The 24,381-nt window shown below is 52.5% G+C and overlaps 1 protein-coding gene across 8 annotated transcripts in view; it reads right to left on the bottom strand.

Annotated features, from left to right (window-relative positions):
- The window catches only part of COL16A1 (collagen type XVI alpha 1 chain), a 706,769-nt gene that overhangs the window by 322,388 nt on the left and 360,000 nt on the right, over positions 1–24,381 (bottom strand). For 6 of the 8 annotated variants that reach the window (XM_069622515.1, XM_069622517.1, XM_069622520.1 and 3 more), the window contains 3 exons: positions 16,961–16,996; positions 5,492–5,518; positions 5,049–5,111 (listed from right to left, as the gene is read on the bottom strand). In XM_069622515.1, the coding sequence (XP_069478616.1) occupies positions 5,049–5,111; positions 5,492–5,518; positions 16,961–16,996 (126 nt within the window). The remainder of the gene's footprint in view (positions 1–5,048; positions 5,112–5,491; positions 5,519–16,960; positions 16,997–24,381) is intronic. The other 2 variants (XM_069622516.1, XM_069622521.1) reach the window with 1 other exon arrangement.

Genomic DNA, 24,381 nt, shown 5'->3' with positions numbered 1-24,381 from the left:
TGTAGAAGGTGGGCTGAGGCCATAACCCTGGGCCTGTGTCAGAAGGAGAGGTTTGTAGAAGGTGGGCTGCTGTCCATCACCCTGGGTCTGTGTCAGAAGGAGAGGTTTGCAGAAGGTGGGCTGAGGTCCATCACCATTGGTCTGTGTCAGAAGGAGAGGTTTGCAGAAGGTGGGCTGAGGTCATCATCCTGGGTCTGTGTCAGAAGGGGAGGTTTGTAGAAGGTGGGCTGGTATCCATCACCCTGGGTCTGTGTCAGAGGAGAGGTTTGTAGAAGATGGGCTAAGGTCCATCACCCTGGGTCTGTGTCGGAAGGAGAGGTTTGTAGAAGGTGGGCTGCTGTCCATCACCCTGGGTCTGTGTCAGAAGGAGAGGTTTGCAGAAGGTGGGCTGAGGTCCATCACCATTGGTCTGTGTCAGAAGTAGAGGTTTGCAGTGGGTGGGCTGAGGTCATCACCCTGGGTCAGTGTCAGAAGGGGAGGTTTGTAGAAGGTGGGCTGGTATCCATCACCTTGGGTCTGTGTCAGAGGAGAGGTTTGTAGAAGGTGGGCTGCTGTCCATCAACCCGGGTCTGTGTCAGAAGGAGAGGTTTGTAAAAGCTGGGCTGAGGTCCATCCCCCTGGGTCTGTGTCAGAAGTAGAGGTTTGTAGAAGGTGGGCTGAGGTTCATCACTCCGGGTCTGTGTCAGAAGGAGAGGTTTGTAGAAGGTGGGCTGTGGTCCATCACCCCAGGTCTGCGTCAGAAGGAGAGGTTTGCAGAAGGTGGCCTGAGGTTATCACCATGGGTCTGTGTCAGAAGGAGAGGTTTGTAGAAGGTGGGCTGAGGTCCATCACCCTGGGTCTGTGTCAGAAGGAGATGAGAGGTTTGCAGAAGGTGGGCTGAGGCCCATCACCCCGGGTCTGTGTCAGAAGCAGAGGTTTTTAGAAGGTGGGCTGCTATCCAGCACCCCTGGTCTGTGTCAGAAGGAGAGGTTTGTAGAAGGTGGGCTGGTGTCCATCACCCTGGGTCTGTTTCAGAAGGAGAGGTTTGTAGAAGGTGGGCTGGGGTCCATCACCCTGGGTCTGTGTCAGAAGGACAGGTTTGTAGAAGGTGGCCTGAGGTCCATCACCCTGGGTCTGTGTCAGAAGGAGAGGTTTGTAGAAGGTGGGCTGGGGTCCATCACCCTGAATCTGTGTCAGAAGGAGAGGTTTGTAGACGGTGGGCTGAGGTCCATCATCCTGGGTCTGTGTCAGAAGGAGAGGTTTGTAGAAGGTGGGCTGAGGTCCATCACCCCGGGTCTGTGTCAGAAAGAGAGGTTTGTAGAAGGTGGGCTGAGGTCCATCACCCTGGGTCTGTGTCAGAAGGAGAGGAGAGGTTTGCAGAAGGTGGGCTGAGGTCCATCACCCCGGGTCTGTGTCAGAAGGAGAGGTTTGTAGAAGGTGGGCTGCTGTCCAGCACCCCGGGTCTGTGTCAGAAGGAGAGGTTTTCAGAATGTAGGCTGAGGTCCATCATCCTGGGTCTGTGTCAGAAGGAGAGGTTTGTAGACGGTGGGCTGAGGTCCATCATCCTGGGTCTGTGTCAGAAGGAGAGGTTTGTAGAAGGTGGGCTGTGGTCCATCACCCTGGGTCTGTGTCAGAAGGAGAGGTTTGTAGATGGTGGGCTGAGGTCCATCGCCATGGGTCTGTGTCAGAAGGAGAGGTTTGTAGAAGGTAGGCTGGGGTCCATCACCCTGGGTTTGTGTCAGAAGGAGATGTTTGCAGAAGGTGGGCTGAGGTCATCACCCTGGGCCTGTGTCAGAAGGAGAGGTTTGTAGAAGGTGGGCTAAGGTCCATCACCCTGGGTCTGTGTCGGAAGGAGAGGTTTGTAGAAGGTGGGCTGCTGTCCATCACCCCGGGTCTGTGTCAGAAGGTGAGGTTTGCAGAAGGTAGGCTGAGGTCCATCACCGCGGGTCTGTGTCAGAAGGAGAGGTTTGCAGAAGGTGGGCTGGGGTCCATCACCCCGGGTCTGTGTCAGAAGGAGAAGTCTGTAGAAGGTGAGCTGAGGTCCATCACCCCGGGTCTGTGTCAGAAGGAGAGGTTTGTAGAAGGTGGGCTGAGGTCCATCACCCTGGGTCTGTGTCAGAAGGAGAGGTTTGCAGAAGGTGAGCTGAGGTCCATCACCCCGGGTCTGTGTAAGAAGGAGAGGTTTGCAGAAGGTGGGCTGAGGTCCATCACCCCGGGTCTGTGTCAGAAGGAGAGGTTTGTAGAAGGTGGGCTGAGGTCCATCACCCCGGGTCTGTGTCAAAAGGAGAGGTTTGTAGAAGGTGGGCTGATGTCCATCACCCCGGGTCTGTGTCAGAAGGAGAGGTTCGTAGAAGGTGGGCTGAGGTCCCTTACCCCGGGTCTGTGTCAGAAGGAGAGGTTTGCAGAAGGTGGGCTGCTGTCCAGCACCCCAGGTCTGTGTCAGAAGGAGAGGTTTGCAGAAGGTGGGTTGTGGTCCATCACACCAGGTGTGTCGGAAGGAGAGGTTTGCACAAGGTGGGCTGAGGTCCCTCAACCTGGTTCTGTGTCAGAAGGAGAGGTTTGCAGAAGGTGGGCTGAGGTCCATCACCCGGGGTCTGTGTCAGAAGGAGAGGTTTGCACAAGGTGGGCTGAGGTCCCTCACCCTGGGTCTGTGTCAGAAGGAGAGGTTTGTCGAAGGTGGGCTGAGGTCCATCACCCTGGGTCTGTGTCAGAAGGAGAGGTTTGCAGAAGGTGGCCTGAGGTCATCACCCTTAGCCTGTGTCAGAAGGAGAGGTTTGCAGAAAGTGGGCTGAGATCTATCACCCTGGGTCTGTGTCAGAAGGAGAGGTTTGTAGAAGGTGGGCTGAGATCCATCACCCTGGGTCTGTGTCAGAAGGAAAGGTTTGTAGAAGGTAGGCTGAGGTCCATCACCCTGGGTCTGTGTCAGAAGGAGAGGTTTGTAGAAGGTGGGCTGAGATCCATCACCCTGGGTCTGTGTCAGAAGGAGAGGTTTGTAGAAGGTAGGCTGAGGTCCATCACCCTGGGTCTGTGTCGGAAGGAGAGGTTTGTAGAAGGTGGGCTGTGGTCCATCACCCTGGGTCTGTGTCAGAAGGAGAGGTTTGTAGAAGGTACGCTGAGGTCCATCACCATGGGTCTGTGTCAGAAGTGGAGGTTTATAGAAGGTGGGCTGTGGTCCATCACCCTGGGTCTGTGTCGGAAGGAGAGGTTTGCAGAATGTGGGCTGCTGTCCATCACCCTGGGTCTGTGTCAGAAGGAGAGGTTTGCAGAAGGTGGGCTGAGGTCATCACCCTTGGCCTGTGTCAGAAGGAGAGTTTTGTAGAAGGTGGGCTAAGGTCCATCACCTTCGGTCTGTGTCGGAAGGAGAGGTTTGTAGAAGGTGGGCTGCTGTCCATCACCCTGGGTCTGTGTCAGAAGGAGAGGTTTGCAGAAGGTGGGCTGAGGTCATCACTCTGGGCCTGTGTCAGAAGGAGAGGTTTGCAGAAGGTGGGCTGTGGTCCATCACCCCAGGTCTGTGTCGGAAGGAGAGGTTTGTAGAAGGTGGGCTGAGGTCCATCACCATGGGTCTGTGTCAGATGGAGAGGTTTGTAGAAGGTGGCCTGAGGTCATCACCCTTAGCCTGTGTCAGAAGGAGAGGTTTGCAGAAAGTGGGCTGAGATCTATCACCCTGGGTCTGTGTCAGAAGGAGAGGTTTGTCGAAGATGGGCTGAGGTCCATAACCCTGGGTCTGTGTCAGAAGGAGAGGTTTGTAGAAGGTGGCCTGAGGTCATCACCCTTAGCCTGTGTCAGAAGGAGAGGTTTGCAGAGAGTGGGCTGAGATCTATCACCCTGAGTCTGTGTCAGAAGGAGAGGTTTGTAGAAGGTGGGCTGAGATCCATCACCCTGGGTCTGTGTCAGAAGGAAAGGTTTGTAGAAGGTAGGCTGAGGTCCATCACCCTGGGTCTGTGTCAGAAGGAGAGGTTTGTAGAAGGTGGGCTGAGATCCATCACCCTGGGTCTGTGTCAGAAGGAGAGGTTTGTAGAAGGTAGGCTGAGGTCCATCACACAGGGTCTGTGTCGGAAGGAGAGGTTTGTATAAGGTGGGCTGTGGTCCATCACCCTGGGTCTGTGTCAGAAGGAGAGGTTTGTAGAAGGTACGCTGAGGTCCATCACCATGGGTCTGTGTCAGAAGTGGAGGTTTGTAGAAGGTGGGCTGTGGTCCATCACCCTGGGTCTGTGTCGGAAGGAGAGGTTTGCAGAATGTGGGCTGCTGTCCATCACCCTGGGTCTGTGTCAGAAGGAGAGGTTTGCAGAAGGTAGGCTGAGGTCATCACCCTTGGCCTGTGTCAGAAGGAGAGTTTTGTATAAGGTGGGCTAAGGTCCATCACCTTCGGTCTGTGTCGGAAGGAGAGGTTTGTAGAAGGTGGGCTGCTGTCCATCACCCTGGGTCTGTGTCAGAAGGAGAGGTTTGCAGAAGGTGGGCTGAGGTCATCACCCTGGGCCTGTGTCAGAAGGAGAGGTTTGCAGAAGGTGGGCTGTGGTCCATCACCCCAGGTCTGTGTCGGAAGGAGAGGTTTGTAGAAGGTGGGCTGAGGTCCATCACCATGGGTCTGTGTCAGATGGAGAGGTTTGTAGAAGGTGGACTGAGGTCATCACCATGGGCATGTGTCAGAAGGAGAGGTTTGTAGAAGGTGGACTGAGGTCCATCACCCTGGGTCTGTGTTAGAATGAGAGGTTTGTAGTAGAAAGAGAGGTTGTAGAAGGTGGACTGCTGTCCATCACCCTGGGTCTGTGTCAGAAGGAGAGGTTTGCAGAAGGTGGACTTTCACCAATGCAGAAGAGAGCCAAAGGGCCTGTTCTGGGTGAGGACTGTTTTGGTGTGAGTGGATAGAGGGCTCTCAGGATGTGGATGTTATGAAGAATCCCTTTCATGGGATTGTCCCATTGTGAGGAGACACTGGGTTCGAAAAGTCATCGCCCCAGGTTGATCCAAAGCCACTCCCCATGTCCCACCACTGAAGACACCCGTGTGCTGCGTCTGCGGCAGCACAGGCCGAGCACGGCTGGCTTGTGAGGGCCATTATCACTACTCACCCGGTTCCCCTTCTCGCCCTTCGGTCCATAGCTACCAGCTGACCCTCTCTCTCCCTTCAGGCCCTGTATGATGGCAAAGGGACAGAGGGTGAGAGCGGTGGGCACACCATTCACGGTATAACTGTACAGCACTCAGAGAAATCACAACACATTGAAGACCAATGCAGGCTACACAGACAGACACAGCGACAAGCACACATATTCCATTCTATATAATAAATACAATCTTGAACCGACATGAGAAACATCACCATTAAGCCTCACACTTGGTCTTATATAACACAACATTTGTGAAGTTGCACACTGCTCCTGTCACAAAAGCATATCCTGGCTGTCATCATCTACACACTGATGGGCATGCATGAGGGTCAGGAGTAATAAGACTCAGGCTTGGGGTCCACCTTGAAAGCAATGCCAGCAGAACAGGACTCTCTAACACTTACCCTTGGTCCTGGGGGCCCCAGAGTTACCTGCAGAGACACAGAAACAAAAGGGGTCACAAGATTAGAGGAAGTCATGGGTGTGAGCACAACTCTTCCCTTATCTGGGGGTGGGTATAATCTCTGGCATGGCAGAAAACTAGGCTGGCATGAAGAACCTGTCCAGTTCAGCACAGGAGAGCATGTGACGCCCACCAATATCTGAGTCCACCTCTGAGAGGGTGGGGGCTTGGGTTAGCCCAGGACAGCGTGTGATGCCCACCAATATCTGAGTCCACCTCTGAGGGGGTGAGGGGCTTGGGTTAGCCCAGGACAGCGTGTGATGCCCACCAATATCTGAGTACACCTCTGAGGGGGTGAGGGGCTTGGGTTAGCCCAGGACAGCGTGTGATGCCCACCAATATCTGAATCCACCTCTGAGGGGGTGAGGGGCTTGGGTTAGCCCAGGACAGCGTGTGATGCCCACCAATATCTGAGTCCACCTCTGAGATGGTGGGGGGCTTGGGTTAGCCCAGGACAGCGTGTGATGGCCAATATCTGAGTCCACCTCTGAGGGGGTGAGGGGCTTGGGTTAGCCCAGGACAGCGTGTGATGCCCACCAATATCTGAGTCCACCTCTGAGAGGGTGGGGGGCTTGGGTTAGCCCAGGACAGCGTGTGATGCCCACCAATATCTGAGTCCACCTCTGAGAGGGTGGGGGGCTTGGGTTAGCCCAGGACAGCGTGTGATGCCCACCAATATCTGAGTCCACCCCTGAGAGGGTGGGGGGCTTGGGTTAGCCCAGGACAGCGTGTGATGCCCACCAATATCTGAGTCCACCCCTGAGAGGGTGGGGGGCTTGGGTTAGCCCAGGACAGCGTGTGATGGCCAATATCTGAGTCCTCTTCTGAGGGGGTGGAGGGGCTGGTTTCATCCAAGGACAGCATACGATGCATGTGGATGTCATATGTGTTGGGCTTAGCCCAGGACAGCGCGTGATGCGTGTGGACGTCTGAGTCCACCTCTGAGGGGGTGGGGGGCTTGGGTTAGCCCTGGCGAGCGTGTGATGCGCCATTTGCCACTCAGGCTGCTGCTCCATGGATTGGAACCATGCACGGAATTGTCCATTTGTTTTGCAGATATTCTGAGGTAATCGCAGAAGAGCACCGAACGCCCCTTTCAACCAGTGTCTCCCTGCTGGCAATCGCAGAGGTCAAGTCAACCCCGGGGAACGTGTTTAAACAAGGGTGCCCTCTCGGTCCTTCCCTCCTACACCCCCCACTTAAGATATTAAGTTCTAAGGGGCACCTACTGCGTCTCAAATTTGTATTTTGATAAATATTTTGTTCATAGCTGAATTAATTTCTTAAGATCTTAAAAAAGCAGATGTGAAGCTTTAATTGAATAAAACCCTTCCTGGATCCCCAGGTTCCATTCCATGTCTCGTCTGCCAATTGGTGCTAAAAGTTGTGAGAAAGCCAGCACTGGGCAAATAGTTGATTTATTAAAACAAGCGTTATGTCATTTAAATTGCTAAGAAGCAGGCGTCTGACATTCAAGAGGCGTTGACTTGGTCATAGTGTCAGTGGTGTATCGTCTTTGAGACGGATGGCGGCCCTCATATTAGTTGGCCTATCAGTGACCTTCAACACCATGGACCACCCTTGTCTGATCCATCGTTTTACTAAAGCGGGCATTGATGGGATGGCCCTCAAGTGGTTGCCTTCAGCAGAGAGTGTTCATAACATCTATCATATCTCCTTTCTCCACTGCTATGTGGCGTCCCCCAGGGATCGTCTTTGTTCCCTGTCATATTTAGCAGCTATGTTTAATTATGTCTGGTGCTTACGCACACTTAAGGTTTCCATGTTTCCCATATGTGGATCACACCAGATCTCCTCTGGAGATTAGACGGGGACCTAGAGGCCCCCTCAGTCTGACACACCCATTGGTTGGAGGTTAGAAAACTATGGATGCACGTCAATGCCCACCTCGAAGGGGTCTTGGTGTAGCCTGCAGGAGCATGGGAGGGTTCTTAGGTGTAACCTGGGGGAGCAGGTGAGGGATCTTAGTTGAACATCTGAGCCCACCCGGAAGGGGTCTTGGTGTAGCCTGGGAGAGGCTGTGAAGGATCTTAGGTGAACATCTGAGCCCACCCGGAAGGGGTCTTGGTGTAGCCTGGGAGAGGCTGTGAAGGATCTTAGGTGAACATCTGAGCCCACCCGGAAGGGGTCTTGGTGTAGCCTGGGAGAGGCTGTGAAGGATCTTAGGTGAACATCTGAGCCCACCCGGAAGGGGTCTTGGTGTAGCCTGGGAGAGCATGTGAGGGATCTTAGGTGAACATCTGAGACGCCCTGGAAGGGTCTTGGTGTAGCCTGCAGGAGCATGTCAAGGAACGCTGGTTGGCATCTGAACCTGCTTGGAAGGGGTCTTGTTACATCCTAGGGAAGATGCAAAGGATCGATGGTGGATGTCTGAGCCCACCTGGAAGGGGTCTAGCCTGTGAACGCATGTAAAGGAACCTCTGTGCAGGTCTGAGCTCACCTGGAAGGAGTTTTGTTGTATCCTAGAAAAGCATGAGAAAGTTCATAGGTGGACCTCTGAGCCCATCGGAAAGGGGTCTTGGTGTAACCTAGGGCAGCATGTGGGGGATTGTGGGAGAATGTCTCAGCCAGAACTGGTATTGGGAAAGTCTTGGAAGGACAGAGAAGATTAGAAATATGTTATGTCTGTGCCCAATATGAATGGACTTTGTGTTTTTCCCAGTGGAAGGTCAGTGGAAAAAACTAAACAGAGGCAGATGCCAGATTATATCGATACAGCAGAGGTGATTTAAATGGGGCACAAGAGAGGGTGAGAATGTGGATCACCTAAGAGAGATATGGCTGTAAGAGAGGGGTGTAGGCTGAACAAGGCTAGCATGCTGTAGGGGAGCACTAGCTCTCCTTTGTGTTGCTCGATTTTCTCCCCCAGCTCAAAATGCCAAACAACCTTTCTTCTTGACCTCTTAGAATTACATGACGCCTTTGGCACTGTTGATCACACCATCCTCTAGTTCGTCCAAAAGATCTCTGTACCTTGTCTCTCTCTTGTCTTTTTTCCCCATTCTATTTCAGTCACCATGAATGGTTGTTTATCTCTACCTGTTTCGCTCCCCTCTGGCATTCCTCAGGACCATGTCCTGGGTCCTCTGTTTTTAGTTCTCTATCTACTATCCCTTTGGCAGATATCATTTCTTTTTGCAGCTACCAGTCTCATTTATGCCTGGGGCATTCGCAGATGTACCTCTTTCACCTGTAAACTTCTAACCAAATTATCTTCTTGTTCAAATGATGGTGAAGCTTGACCGGTTCCAAGATTTCTGCATTCAAAATGGTGGTTCCTTCCTGATGCTTCATACCCGGACACCTCTTCTCTTCACATCCATCCCGTCTTTTTATACTCCACTCTCCATAGCTACTCGGAATGTTAAGTTCAATTTAATCAACTGCTTCATTTCTAGGAACAAATTGCCCAGGTTTTGCCAGTCTTGTCACAGTCAGATTTTTAATATGAAAAGAACTCGGTAATATGGTCATGTTTCTTATTTTAAAGTTGTTCGTCACACTCTTTTTTGGTTCCGATCTTAACTGCAGGTCAGCGCCCTTTGTTGGTCCTCCAACACAGGAGTCTGCAACCTGCAGCTCTTCAAATAATTCTGATGAAACCTCACAAGATCCCTCATTGACAAAGCTGTCTATAGCTGATGGGATTTGTAGTCCAAAACATCTGCAGAACCAAAGGATGCAGACTACTGATGTAGTCCAGGCGATCCACTTTCTTCAAACTACTCTGAATTCTTCAATGCAGGTTATTGTCAGATTACCAAACTTCTCATGTTTACCCGTACCTTGCATGTTTCTTATCCTTCACTATCCAATCTCATCAACCTTACCAACACCCTCTTGTGCTACACTCTGCGTCTCGTTATCTCTTTGGAATACTCTCATGGCTTGCACGCCTTCAAATTCTGTCCCTTTACCTGCTCCCAAATCATGCAATACTCTCCCATCTCATATCTGACTATCCACGATCAATACTCTATTTGCACTTATTTATATTTATTTTTTGCATTTATAGCAGCACACTTAGCCCATAGGTATCTAGGCGCTAGATCTAGGCACTTACATGTCACCTAGCCTTGCAACAGAGTTAATGTTGCATGTTTGCTTGTAGAATCTGTAGAGATTCTACCTTCCATCTGTAGAGAGGAAGAAGTACACACCATCTCTAGTGCCTGCCCCCTCACCTCCGTCATATTGGAATGGTAGCAAAAGAGCACGCACTGTGACACCAGGTATCGTCCCAATACTGCATTGAAAAGACGAGAGACATTATGCACTCAGACAACCATAGGGAAAGTACTGATGTGGTGGACCCCTCTGGACATAGAAGAGCTATAGGAGACATCAGACCATGGTATAGTGACATCATAAAGAGAAGATGTAAGGACACATTGAAATGATATGCAAATATTTCACGAATAAAAGTGTAATTGAAGAAGCAAAATGACCATGTACTTGAGTGAAAAGAAACCATGTATTGAAAGAAGATAAGTAACCAGATGAGTAGTAAATGTATATACGCAGAAATGCAAGGTAGATAAGTCACACAGAAGCTTGCTACAGTGGTAAATATAACACAGGTAAGGCATCCGTGTTGAAAAGATGGACGTCGGGCTCGTGCTAAGAATGACCAGAAGTTACTTCAGAAACTGGTCAAGGGTGCAGAGCTGAAAAGCGCTGGAAAAAAGCTTTGTGCGAAAAACAAATCATGTCTTTTGGCCTGGGATCAAGAATGTCACCTCAAGGAATAATTGCAAGGCACAAGGGGAGTCAAAATGATAAACCATGTACTTAAGACATATTTCTCTTATATTAAACACAGAAGAAAACATCTGCAAGTGCCAAGCACTGAACAATTAAAGATGCAGGAAGCCTATGTGAGACGGAACAGCCAAGTCTCCAGAGGCCAAGAGGAGAAATAGCATCCAGAATAATTGAATCAAATAGCATCAAATAAAAGGACGAAATGGACAAAATTGTGGTCTCCTCAAACGTGATTCAAAACGCGAAAACAGGGGCTATTCATTAGGCTCGAACTGAAGATAGCACTGCACCTACACTCCGTCCCAGAGAAGAGAACAAGCTGCAAGGACAACTACAAAGAGAAGCCTTGGCTTGGGGCCGGACTGATGAGAGATGATGGACTAATTGGGCAAGTGGGTAGTAGTCTGACATTGTTCTCTGCACCTGAGTTTCGTTTTGCTTATGTGCTGTTAAAGAGCCGAATGTCCAAGGTTGGGAGAGAAGGCCAAAAAATCATAAGGGCCTATAGTGAGTATACTTTGTTGCAGGAGCCAATCCGCTGTTGTTATACTGCCATAGTCTGCATCATACGTAGTTCAAGGGAGATTCAAGGTATGCCTGCCAGATGAGGGGCAGCCAATCATGTTACTAGCACTTATATAGAGCATAAGTAGATATGCACCCTTAACCAATCCCTCTACCAGATACATTTCACTAATTGCCACGTAGGATGATGTTATCAGTGACGTACATCCAAGTATAAAGCCTTTGAATAACCAAAATATCGCAGAGAGTGTGTGGGCTACGATTCGTTGTTCGCCAGGATTCCCTACTTCATTCAACTGATAATAAAGTAGTATTTTGCCATATTCTCTGAGTCGGTCCTGTTATTTGGGTCCGAGATCATTATGGTAATCCCATTCTGCGCATAAGAACGCTCAAAGGTGCGACTGCCCACTCTGTGGTCATGCCTTCATCTTCCTTGTTTAACTGTAAACTTTCTATAATTAGTGTAAAACGCTTTGGGGTGAAAGAACTGAGCAAAGCAAATGTAAAACACATAAGGAAGCTGAGAGAGGGCGAGAGGGAAAGGTTCAGGAGAGAGCAAGAGTTGACGTCAAGATTGTAATCCTGGAAGATAAGAGAGGATCCATTGAGAAAAGAGTATACAAAGCAAAATAATGGGACAGTGCACTTTAGGAGAAGTGGGGGCACAGGAGCAAGGTGTAACAGTCCGTAGGGGAGGTCAGGGGCAGGTTGAGGATGCAGGATAAGTGAGGAGAGAGAGAGAAGGTCCCCAAGCTTGGAAGAGGTAGGAGAGTGTATCACCAGTGTGGAGAGTACTGCCACAGCTGAACACACTAGTGCAGAAAGAACACACTGTGTGGATGCTGGCGATGAGTAGATGTCGGAAATAATGTGTGTGCGCACCTGCTCTAAAAGGCACGATTGCCCCAGACGGGCTGCGCCTTACCGACGACCCCCGGAGGCAGGCGCGAGACGTCTGCTCTGAGGAGGCAGTGGAAAGCTCGTGCCTGCCCTGCATGACATTCCTTCCACACTAGCTCACCGACAGGTCTGGACGACACTGGTAGCACTGAGGGGGTGAGGTTCAAGGGAGCAGCGTGGGCCCTGCAGAAGAATGCTGCCACCCTCCCCTCCAAGTGCCCCGCCCCAGAGAAACCTCAGAATTCGTCGGGTGGGACATGGGCAGTCCCCACCTCCTGTAAACAAGGGAGGAGAATGGTAACACAGGGATGGTCTAAAGGGAAACTGTTACTGGAAGGTGAGCAGCCTGCATTAAAATGTATCCTAGACAGGCTCTTTATCCCAGCCCTTGGCCCTTGTGAGATGCATGGACCTTTTACCACTTCCCCTGGGCCTCACGATATGGACTGAACCTAAATGACAGCCCCTGAACCCCAAATGCTATACAGACCCGTTATCACCTCTCCTAACCACCGTGAGCTAGACTGGCCCACTTGTACCAGCTCATGAGCATCATGGGCTACATAGACCCTTTAACCACACAGCCACACATGCTAAACAGGCCCTTTATAGCAGCACATGGTCCTCATGAGCTAGAAATGTCCTTTATCCCAGCCCCTGAGCCTCACAAGACAGGTGGGCCTTTTTTTCTCAGCCTCTGAGATGCACAAGCTAGATGGGCCCTTTATCTCAGCCGCTGAGCCTCACAAACTAGACGGGCCTTTTATCTCAGATTCCTCAGCCTCACAAGTTAGGCAGGCCCTTTATCCCAGCCCCTGAGCCTCACAAGCTAGACAAGCCCTTTATCACAGTTCCTGAGCCTCACAAGCTGGAGGGGACTTTCATACCAGCCCCTGGGCCTCATGAGTTGGACAGGCCCTTTATAACAGCCCCTGAGCTCTATGAGCTAGTCAGACCCTTTAGATACTTTTACCAGCTCCTGAGCGTCATTAAGGTGCACATACATTTAGCTCTTCAGCCACACAAGCTAAACAGGCCCTTTATCCCAGCCCCTTATCCTCACGACATAGACAGGCCACTTAACCCTGCAGTATACTCAAGCTAGGTGGGCCCTTTATCCCAGCACCTGAGACTCATGAGCTATCATGTCCTTTATCCCAGCTCCTCAGCCTCTCCAATTAGGCGGGCATTTTATTCTAGCCCCTGAGCCTCACAAACTTAACGTGCCCTTTATCGCAGTCCATGTGCCTTATGAGATAGATGGGCTCTTTATCCCTTTAGCCACACAAGCCAGATTGGCCCATTGTCATAGCACCTGTGTCTCATAAACTAGACATGTGATCCTCAGCCTCACAAGCTAGACAGCCCTTTTCCCAGTCCCTGAGCTTCACAACCTAGACGAGCCCTTTATCCCAGCCCATGAGCCTCACAAGCTAGACAGGACCTTTAGCCCAGCCCCTTATCCCAGCCCTTGAGCCTCAAAAGCTAGACGGGCCCTTTATCCCAGTCCCTGAGCCTCACAAGATAGAGGGGCCCTTTATCCCAGGCCCTGAGCTTCACAAGCTTGACATGCCCTTTGTCCCAGCCCCTGACCCTCACAAGCTTGACGGGCCCTTATCGCAGTCACTGAGCCTCACAAGCTAGACTGGCTCTTTATCCCAGCCCCTGAGCCTCACCAGCTAGACGTGCCCTTTATCCCAGACCCTGAGCATTAAAAGCTAGACAGGCCCTTTATCCCAGCCCCTGAGCCTCACAAGCTAGATGGGCCCTTTATCCCAGTCCCTGAGCCTCACAAGCTAGATGGGCCCTTTATCCCAGATCCTCATCCTCACAAGGTAGATGGGCTCTTTATCCCAGCCCCTGAGCCTCACAAGCTAGACGGACCCCTTATCCCAGCTCCTGAGCCTCACAAGCTAGATGGGCCCTTTATCCCAGCCCCTCCACCTCACCAGCTAGAATGCCCCTTTATCCCATCCCCTGAGCATCACAAGCTAGATAGGCCCTTTATCCCAGACCCTCAGCCTCACAAGCTAGACAGGCCCTTTATCCCAGCCCCAGAGCCTCACAAGCTAGATGGCCCTCAATCCCAGCCCCAGAGCCTCACAATCTAGACAGGACCTTTATCACAGCCCCTGAGCCTCACACGGTAGATGGGACCTTGTTCCCAGCCCCTGAGGCTCACACGCTTTAGGGGACTTGTATATAAGACCCTGGGCTTCATGAGTTGGACAGGCCGTTTATAACAGCCCCTGAGCCCTATGAGCTAGTCAGACCCTTTAGCTATTTTTACCAGCTCCTGGCCGTCATTAAGGCACACAGACCTTTAGCTCCTCAGTCACACAAGCTAAACGGGACCTTTATCCTAGCCCCTAATCCTCATGACATAGACAGACCACTTAGCCCCTGAGCCTCACAAGATAGACAGGCCCTTTATCCCAGCCCCTTAGCCTCACAATCTTGACATGCCCTTATCGCAGTCCCTGAGCGTCTTGAGGTAGAGTGGATCTTTATCTCACCCCTATGGGCTGCACGTACAAAAGGTCAGCACAATGTCTAAATACCCCAGACGAGAATTCAGAGTAATACATGTGGAGAGCCTCAGTGTCTGACTATGTTGTTATGGTATGTCAAAATGTCAACCTCCACCACTAACGCTTCCATTGCATTATTATAAAATGTGGGAAAATGGGTTAGTGGACGACCCCATTATAACCACCCTTTGAAAATCACCCGAAAAATAAAGTGTATTAATTAGGGAATGCCCTATTGTGTGGCGGGTGGACCAGGCAGTAACAGGCCACTGGCTAAGTTAACATGAGAAAGCAAAACAAGGGCCTTTAACTTGGGCGATGGTGGCCATTGCTGCCCAGCATAGCCTGCCAAGGCATTATTCGCATTGGCACCCATCCCATTCTTGTGAAATGGCAAGAGTGCCAATGGTTCCTTTGGTGGGGGGGGGGGGGGGGGTGCTAAAAATGTTCATGCAGTGAGTGCAAAACTTTTTCCACAAGGGAAGAAAAAAAACTACAAAAAAGATGGCCGCCATGGAAATGGCTAAAAAAACTATAGGAGGAGCCCCTTCTCCAATTCCATGACATCCAGAGAAAGAAGAGAGTGCAAGGGGGCAAGGGAAAGAGGAGAGAGCATTTTATGTGTTGTGTTACATGTTTAAAGTATTTGTACCGCGCACCGTCACCAACGGAATTGGTCCCCAGGTGCTCTGGCAGATCTGTAAATGATAAGGTGGGGGTGGGTTAGTAAAGTGAAGAGGGAGTAGGATAGTGAGAGGAGTGGTGTTCTGTTGGCAGCTTCAACTCGGTATACACCAGATGCTGAGCTTTGGTGCAGTGTTATAGTTTAGTTGTGAGCGGTACGGGAGACAGGTTGAGAGGGTCGCAAGTCACAGTAGCCTAAAGAATGTTTGGACAGGATGCTCACGCAGATAGACTAACCCCACTTTCCAAGCTTTCTGGTTGACTGCAATGTAAGCCCCGGGGGCAACTAACTATTTAAAACCACGTTTTTTACTAAATGTGTTTAACTCTACATTAATTCTTTGGCATTGTGTCTGGTTCCCTGAACCCTGGCCTCACCCCCTTGTATAGTAATGTTGCCACAGGACCGCATACTTACCCACTGCTTTACCCCCTACCCAACCATAACTCCTTACTCTACCCAGTAGGCGAAGCGCGCTGGGCACAGCCTATTGAGACTTACTGAACAGCACCCAATCAGCGCACCCTCTTCCTCAAGAAAACATACTACGCACAGGCTGGTGTGGGGTCTCCCCACAGCCGTGCACCCCCACTCCACTCCAGCCCACATCCCTAATGGTCTGACCCACAGCTGTGCTGGGATGTGAGGCTGGTGCAATAGTCTGATCTCTCAAGAAGGCTCTCACCCCCACTACCCTCACTTGGCCACTGGTCATGGAACACAGTGGAAGGTGGTCCCCCAGAAGCCCCCCCCCCCCAACAGCGGACATACACTGATCGCTTGCTATGCCTCTGCATGACTCGCCTACAGCTGTGCTGAGATGCAAGGAAGGCAATTGATCAGGGTGGATGGTGTGAGGCTGTTCCCATGGGAAGACTTGGCAGGAATGTGACCTCCCCGGCCCCCATCCAGCTATTGTCACCTACACTCATATGCCTGACCCACAACAATGCTGAGATGCCACCACAACCGGTCAGGGCTGTCGCTTGGTTTCACTTCCCAGAGTGCTCTCGTTTTTCCCACCCTGCGCCTACATCCGCCCAACACGCAGTGCTGGTGGAAGCATACACAACTCGCCTTCTCCTCCCACCTGCCCACAAGATATGCTTCAGAAATGGTCTATGGGGGGGGGGGGTCTGAAACCGGCAAATGTGCAGATCTCTTTCCGGTGTGAAGTGATACACTTCAGCCTTAACTCTGAGCTATTACCATGTGAGCGTCCTGGGGAGTACTTCCGGGTGAGCAGGGCGGCAACACCCATGGAGGGTTGAACAGACAACTAGGAGTTGGTGCCCCAATGTGGGTAGATAAAGAGGTGAACACGAAAGTAGTGCATCGGGAGGGTGGAAATAAGGGGGGTCAAGGAACTGGAACTAGGGGGTGAATCCCAGCTAATGGGACACCCCCGAGGCGGTGCGAGATGAAGTAGGGGAGCAATGCCCCCTGGAGGCTTGGGAGCAGCGGTGGGTAGGGAAGTAGTACTCATGGAATGGTGGACAGGGCAGGTGGGGGGCAACTTGGTGAGGGTTGAAACAGCAGAGTGGTAGCTTTCTAGGGATAGGAGACCCAGCAAGTAGCTTTTTGGGGAAGGGGGGAATAGCAGAGATGTAGACACCTGGCAAGGGATATAACAGGGAACGGTAGGGGGTACCCTAGGGTGGATGGAGTTGCATTGAATTGGCCCCCTAGGGAGCGTGGGAGCAACGGTGCACAAGGAGGTGGTACTCGGGAGCAGTGGAAAGCAGCAGGTGGAGTGGCTGTGTCAGAGAGCAAGGAGCTGCACTGGCACGAGGTGGGTGGAAGGTGCTGGGATGGTAACCCTGGGCTGGACGGTTGCTACAGGCAACTGCTCCACTTGTGTCAACTTCGGCTGCAGGTTAAGGTGGTGAACAACACTCAAGGTATGCAGATAACCCTGTGTGGTGCAGCCAGCACCCCAGGCACGCCCCGAGGTGTGGAGATCAGAAGCAGCTGTACTTACATTAGCCTCAAGCAGCTGGTGGGGACAGGTTGGGCACTGCAAAGAAAAGAAGATGCCATTATCACGAAACATTTAATGGACGTTAGCACGAGGTCATTGTACAGGGTAGGCAAAGGTGTGCAACAGCTCAGTCTGCTGGTGTCAGTGTATCCAGGGAGTTAGTAACAGACAGGTGTGTTAGGGGGTGTCGGTGTGCATGGGAGGAAACATTGTGCAATAGGCCAGTGTGCAGGTTGGACTACGTGTGGTGCATAAGAGGTCAGTGTGGAGCGAGTTCAGTCTGCTGGAGCATCAGGGTGCATGGGAGCAGCAGTGTGCAGTGGGGTCAATGTGCAAGGAGGTCAGTGGTGTGCAAGAAGTCAGTCTTTCGGAGCATCAGGGTGCATGGGGAACAGCAGTGTGCACTGGGGTCACTGTGCAGGGAGGTCAGTCTCCTGGAGCAGCAGGGTGTATGGGAAGCAGCATTGTGCAGTGGGGTCAGTGTGCAAGGAGGTCAGTTGTGTGCAAGAAGTCAGTCTCCCGGAGCATCAGGGTGCATGGGGAGCAGCAGTGTGCAGTGGGGTCTGTGTGCAGGGAGGTCAGTGGTGTGCAATAAATCAGTCTCCCGGAGCATCAGGGTGTATAGGAAGCAGCAGTGTGCAGGGGGGTCACTGTGCAGGGAGGTCAGTGGCGTGAAAGAAGTCAGTCTCCCGGAGCTTCAGGGTGCATTGGAAGCAGCAGTGTGCAGTGGGGTCTGTGTGCAAGGAGGTCAGTGGTGTGCAAGAAGTCAGTCTCCCGGAGCTTCAGGGTGCATTGGAAGCAGCAGTGTGCAGTGGGTCACTGTGCAGGGAGGTCAGTAGTGTGCAAGAAGTCCGTCTCCTGGAGCATCAGGGTGTATGGGAAGCAGCGGTGTGCAGTGGGGTCCCTGTGCAGGGAGGTCAGTGGTGTGCAAGAAGTCAGTCTCCCGGAGCTTCAGGGTACATGGGAAGCAGCAGTGCACAGCGCGTCACTGTGTAGGGAGGTCTGTCGTGTGCAAGAAGTCAGTCTCCTGGAGCATCAGGGTGCATTGGAAGCAGCAGTGTACAGTGGGGTCACTGTGCTGGGAGGTCAGTGGTGTGCAAGAAGTCAGTCTCCCGGAGCTTCAGGGTACATGGGAAGCAGCAGTGCACAGCGGGTCACTGTGTAGGGAGGTCAGTGGTGTGCAAGAAGTCAGTCTCCTGGAGCATCAGGGTACATTGGAAGCAGCAGTGTACAGTGGGGTCACTGTGCTGGGAGGTAAGTGGTGTGCAAGAAGTCAGTCTCCCGGAGCTTCAGGGTACATGGGAAGCAGCAGTGCACAGTGGGTCACTGTGTAGGGAGGTCAGTGGTGTGCAAGAAGTCAGTCTCCTGGAGCATCAGGGTGCATTGGAAGCAGCAGTGTACAGTGGGGTCACTGTGCTGGGAGGTCAGTGGTGTGCAAGAAGTCAGTCTCCTGGAGCATCAGGGTGCATTGGAAGCAGCAGTGTGCAGTGGGGTCTGTGTGCAAGGAGGTCAGTGGTGTGCAAGAAGTCAGTCTCCCGGAGCTTCAGGGTGCATTGGAAGCAGCCGTGTGCAGTGGGTCACTGTGCAGGGAGGTCAGTGGTGTGCAAGAAGTCAGTCTCCCGGAACTTCAGGGTACATGGGAAGCAGCAGTGCACAGCGGGTCACTGTGTAGGGAGGTCAGTGGTGTGCAAGAAGTCAGTCTCCTGTAGCATCAGGGTGCATTGGAAGCAGCAGTGTACAGTGGGGTCACTGTGCAGGGAGGTCAGTGGTGTGCAAGAAGTCAGTCTCCCGGAGCTTCAGGGTACATGGGAAGCAGCAGTGCACAGCGGGTCACTGTGTAGGGAGGTCAGTGGTATGCAAGAAGTCAGTCTCCTGGAGCATCAGGGTGCATTGGAAGCAGCAGTGTGCAGTGGGGTCACTGTGCAGGGAGGTCAGTGGTGTGCAAAAAGTCAGTCTCCTGGGGCATCAGGGTGTATGGGAAGCAGCGGTGTGCAGTGGGGTCACTGTGCAGGGAGGTCAGTGGTGTGCAAGAAGTCAGTCTCCCGGAGCTTCAGGGTGCATGGGAAGCAGCAGTGCACAGCGGGACACTGTGTAGGGAGGTCAGTGGTGTGCAAGAAGTCAGTCGCCTGGAGCATCAGGGTGTATTGGAAGCAGTAGTGTACAGTGGGGTCACTGTGCTGGGAGGTCAGTGGTGTGCAAGGATCAGTGTCCTTGAGCATCAGGGTGCATGGGAAGCAGCAGTGTGCATGGGAAGCAGCAGTGTGCAGTGGGGTCAGTGTGCAGGGAGGTCAGTGGTGTGCAAGAAGTCAGTCTCCCGGAGCTTCAGGGTACATGGGAAGCAGCAGTGCACAGCGGGTCACTGTGTAGGGAGGTCTGTGGTGTGCAAGAAGTCAGTCTCCTGGAGCATCAGGGTGCATTGGAAGCAGCAGTGTACAGTGGGGTCACTGTGCTGGGAGGTCAGTGGTGTGCAAGATGTCAGTCTCCTGGAGCTTCAGGGTACATGGGAAGCAGCAGTGCACAGCGGGTCACTGTGTAGGGGGAGGTCAGTGGTGTGCAAGAAGTCAGTCTCCTGGAGCATCAGGGTGCATTGGAAGCAGCAGTGTACAGTGGGGTCACTGTGCTGGGAGGTAAGTGGTGTGCAAGAAGTCAGTCTCCCGGAGCTTCAGGGTACATGGGAAGCAGCAGTGCACAGCGGGTCACTGTGTAGGGAGGTCAGTGGTGTGCAAGAAGTCAGTCTCCTGGAGCATCAGGGTGCATTGGAAGCAGCAGTGTTCAGTGGGGTCACTGTGCTGGGAGGTCAGTGGTGTGCAAGAAGTCAGTCTCCTGGAGCATCAGGGTGCATTGGAAGCAGCAGTGTGCAGTGGGGTCTGTGTGCAAGGAGGTCAGTGGTGTGCAAGAAGTCAGTCTCCCGGAGCTTCAGGGTGCATTGGAAGCAGCAGTGTGCAGTGGGTCACTGTGCAGGGAGGTCAGTGGTGTGCAAGAAGTCAGTCTCCCGGAGCTTCAGGGTACATGGGAAGCAGCAGTGCACAGCGGGTCACTGTGTAGGGAGGTCAGTGGTATGCAAGAAGTCAGTCTCCTGGAGCATCAGGGTGCATTGGAAGCAGCAGTGTGCAGTGGGGTCACTGTGCAGGGAGGTCAGTGGTGTGCAAGAAGTCAGTCTCCTGGGGCATCAGGGTGTATGGGAAGCAGCGGTGTGCAGTGGGGTCACTGTGCAGGGAGGTCAGTGGTGTGCAAGAAGTCAGTCTCCCGGAGCTTCAGGGTGCATGGGAAGCAGCAGTGCACAGCGGGACACTGTGTAGGGAGGTCAGTGGTGTGCAAGAAGTCAGTCGCCTGGAGCATCAGGGTGTATTGGAAGCAGCAGTGTACAGTGGGGTCACTGTGCTGGGAGGTCAGTGGTGTGCAAGGATCAGTGTCCTTGAGCATCAGGGTGCATGGGAAGAAGCAGTGTGCATGGGAAGCAGCAGTGTGCAGTGGGGTCAGTGTGCAGGGAGGTCAGTGGTGTGCAGGAAGTCATTCTTCTGGAGCACCAGGGTGCATGGGAAGCAGCAGTGTACAGTGGGGTCACTGTGCAGGGAGGTCAGTGGTGTGCAAGAAGTCAGTCTCCCGGAGCTTCAGGGTGTATAGGAAGCAGCCGTGTGCAGTGGGGTCACTGTGCAGGGAGGTCAATGGTGTGCAAGACGTCAGTCTCCTGGAGCATCAGGGTGCATGGGAAGCAGCAGTGTGCAGCGGGGTCAGTGTGCAGGGAGGTCAGTGGTGTGCAAGAAGTCATTCTCCTGGAGCATCAGGGTGCATGGGTAGCAGCAGTGTGCAGCGGGGTCAGTGTGCAGGGAGGTCAGTGGTGTGCAAGAAGTCAGTCTTCCGCAGCTTCAGGGTGCATTGGAAGCAGCAGTGTGCAGTGGGGTCACTGTGCAGGGAGGTCAGTGGTGTGCAAGAAGTCAGTCTCCTGGGGCATCAGGGTGTATGGGAAGCAGCGGTGTGCAGTGGGGTCACTGTGCAGGGAGGTCAGTGGTGTGCAAGAATCAGTCTCCCGGAGCTTCAGGGTGCATGGGAAGCAGCCGTGCACAGCGGGACACTGTGTAGGGAGGTCAGTGGTGTGCAAGAAGTCAGTCTCCTGGAGCATCAGGGTGCATTGGAAGCAGCAGTGTGCATGGGAAGCAGCAGTGTGCAGTGGGGTCAGTGTGCAGGGAGGTCAGTGGTGTGCAAGAAGTCAGTATCCTGGAGCATCAGGGTGCATGAGAAGCAGCAGTGTGCATGGGAAGCAGCAGTGTGCAGTGGGGTCAGTGTACAGGGAGTTCAGTGGTGTGCAAGAAGTCAGTCTCCCGGAGCTTCAGGGTGTATAGGAAGCAGCAGTGTGCAGTGGGGTCACTGTGCAGGGAGGTCAGTGGTGTGCAAGAAGTCAGTCTCCTGGAGCATCAGGGTGCATGGGAAGCAGCAGTGTGCAGCGCGGTCAGTGTGCAGGGAGGTCAGTGGTGTGCAAGAAGTCATTCTCTTGGAGCATCAGGGTGCATGGGAAGCAGCATTGTTCAGCGGGACACTGTGTAGGGAGGTCAGTGGTGTGCAAGAAGTCATTCTCCTGGAGCATCAGGGTGCATTGGAAGCAGCAGTGTGCAGCGGGGTCAGTGGTGTGCAAGAAGTCATTCTCCTGGAGCATCAGGGTGCATTGGAAGCAGCAGTGTACAGTGGGGTCACTGTGCAGGGAGGTCAGTGGTGTGCAAGAAGTCATTCTCCTGGAGCATCAGGGTTTATGGGAAGCACCAGTGTACAGTGGGGTCACTGTGCTGGGAGGTCAGTGGTGTGCAAGAAGTCCTTCTCCTGGAGCATCAGGGTGCATGGGAAGCAGCAGTGTGCAGGGAGGTCTGTGGTGTGCAAGATGTCAGTCTCCTGGGGCATCAGGGTGTATGGGAAGCAGCGTCGTGCAGTGGGGTCAGTGTGCAGGGAGGTCAGTGGTGTGCAAGAAGTCAGTCTCCTGGGGCATCAGGGTGTATGGGAAGCAGCGGTGTGCAGTGGGGTCACTGTGCAGGGAGGTCAGTGGTGTGCAAGAAGTCAGTCTCCCGGAGCTTCAGGGTGCATGGGAAGCAGCAGTGCACATCGGGTCACTGTGTAGGGAGGTCAGTGGTGTGCAAGAAGTCAGTCTCCTGGAGCATCAGGGTGCATGGGAAGCAGCAGTGTGCAGCGGGGTCAGTGGTGTGCAAGAAGTCATTCTCCTGGAGCATCAGGGTGTATGGGAAGCAGCGGTGTGCAGTGGGGTCAGTGTGCAGGGAGGTCAGTGGTATGCAAGATGTCAGTCTCCTGGGGCATCAGGGTGTATGGGAAGCAGCGTCGTGCAGTGGGGTCAGTGTGCAGGGAGGTCAGTGGTGTGCAAGAAGTCAGTCTCCTGGGGCATCAGGGTGTATGGGAAGCAGCGGTGTGCAGTGGGGTCACTGTGCAGGGAGGTCAGTGGTGTGCAAGAAGTCAGTCTCCCGGAGCTTCAGGGTGCATGGGAAGCAGCAGTGCACAGCGGGTCACTGTGTAGGGAGGTCAGTGGTGTGCAAGAAGTCAGTCTCCTGGAGCATCAGGGTGCATGGGAAGCAGCAGTGTGCAGCGGGGTCAGTGGTGTGCAAGAAGTCATTCTCCTGGAGCATCAGGGTTTATGGGAAGCAGCAGTGTGTAGCGGGACACTGTGTAGGGAGGTCAGTGGTGTGCAAGAAGTCAGTCTCCTGGCGCATCAGTGTGCATTGGAAGCAGCAGTGTACAAGTCGGTCTGCTGGAAGGTGGAGGGGCTTAGGATGCAGTGATGTGCAGTAGACAGGCTCGGACTGGCCTTTAGGGCAATAGGCCCATGGGGTTCAAAAATGCACAATGCTGGTGTGGGGCAGTTTTGTTTGGTCAAAGTGGGACACTTTTTTTGGCCAATGTGGGTTAGTTTGATGAGTTACTTCACTTTGCGGCTAATGGTTTTGACCAGTGTTGTTAAAATGCACAATTTGCATCACATTGTATCAACAAATCTCCCCCTTGGGGACTATTCCAACAGCCTTTCACAAAAGGAATGAATAGCCATTTGCAACTGTGAGCCACGTTTCTATTGGTGCCAGCCATAGACAATGTTAGGGACGAGTCGGACCCTTGCAGTAGGGCCGGGTGCAAGGGGGGCTAGGGGAGTCAACGTGTAAGTCAATCTGTGGGGTGGATCCAAAACCATGCTGTACCTCTGGAGAGGAGGCAGCAAGTGTTGCCTTTATATGGGTTCGAGTGCAGGGAACAGTGAGGAGAACAGTGCACACAAGGTATGGGTGAAGTGGGGTCCTGCTACGCGATGCAACCGTGGGTGTAGTGGGCCGTGTGGAGGAGCCCACTGCACGAGGGAGGCAGCAGAGTAATGAGACAGGTCTGTGGGCAGGGTCCTGTGGGTGGAGCAAGCAATGTTCTGGGGGCAAACTACACAGTGTGCAGCAGAGGCAGAGCTAGGCGCGGAGAGTCCGTGTGCAGTGGGGCAGAAGTGGACCCTGGAGGACTCAGCGCACAGAAGCTGATGTTACTGTTGCAGTGTTCAAGGAGGAAGCAGCAGTGGGTAGAGTGGGCAGTGGGCAGCGTACACGGCCCCACAGCCATGACTATTAAAGTGCAGTGTTACATGATCTCGAGTCTGCTACTTCCAGTGCCTTGTGCATCTAAATGCTGCACTGCACACCACTCGATGCTCCGGCCTGCATTCCCAGAATGCAACTCACTCTCAAGACATGCCCGTGCGCATGCGCAACTCCGCCGAACCATCGATTCAAGTCATGGAATGTTTAGTAGTAACATTTTCATGCAAACATATTTTTTTGCAATAAACTCAGAAGGCATATAAAAATATTTTAAATTTTTTTTTTTTAAATATTTATTTACAATTTAACCAACACAGGAATACAACAATCACATAGCAAATACAATGCACGAAAAACGGGAAGGAGAAAAAAGAAGAAAAAAGAAAAAAAAAAAAAAAAAAAAAAAAAAAAAAACACCCTGTAACATACTTAACTCTTAGGCCAATGAAAGTACACAAATAGGCCACTAGCTAATACAGGTCTAAGAATGAATCCCACACCTTAGCATGTATATGCAATTTCCTCAATCGCCTGTATATTACCCTCTCAATATTTGCCAGTGAAATCATCTCATCAATCCAACTTTCTGCAGCTGGAGGAATCCGGGATTTCCAACCCCTCAAGATCAGTCTTTTAGACACTGAAGCTCCCCTAAACAAAAATTTCTTTTCTGACACCGAAAGATCTTCAAGCAATTCACCACATCCCAAAACCATCGTCTTAAAGTCCAGATCAATCGTGCAACCCAGGACTCGCAAGCACATATTGCAAACCTCATGCCAGAAGTTCCGTACCCTGACACAATCCCAGAGCATATGTTCAAGAGTCCCAACATCCAAACCACAGCACCAG

Source organism: Ambystoma mexicanum, chromosome 11, assembly GCF_040938575.1.
Source record: "Ambystoma mexicanum isolate Mex_15411 chromosome 11, UKY_AmexF1_1, whole genome shotgun sequence".
In the NCBI taxonomy this organism is placed as follows: domain Eukaryota; kingdom Metazoa; phylum Chordata; class Amphibia; order Caudata; family Ambystomatidae; genus Ambystoma; species Ambystoma mexicanum.
Note: the sequence above shows the minus strand (reverse complement) of the source record. Positions and strands in the feature narration are given on the sequence as shown.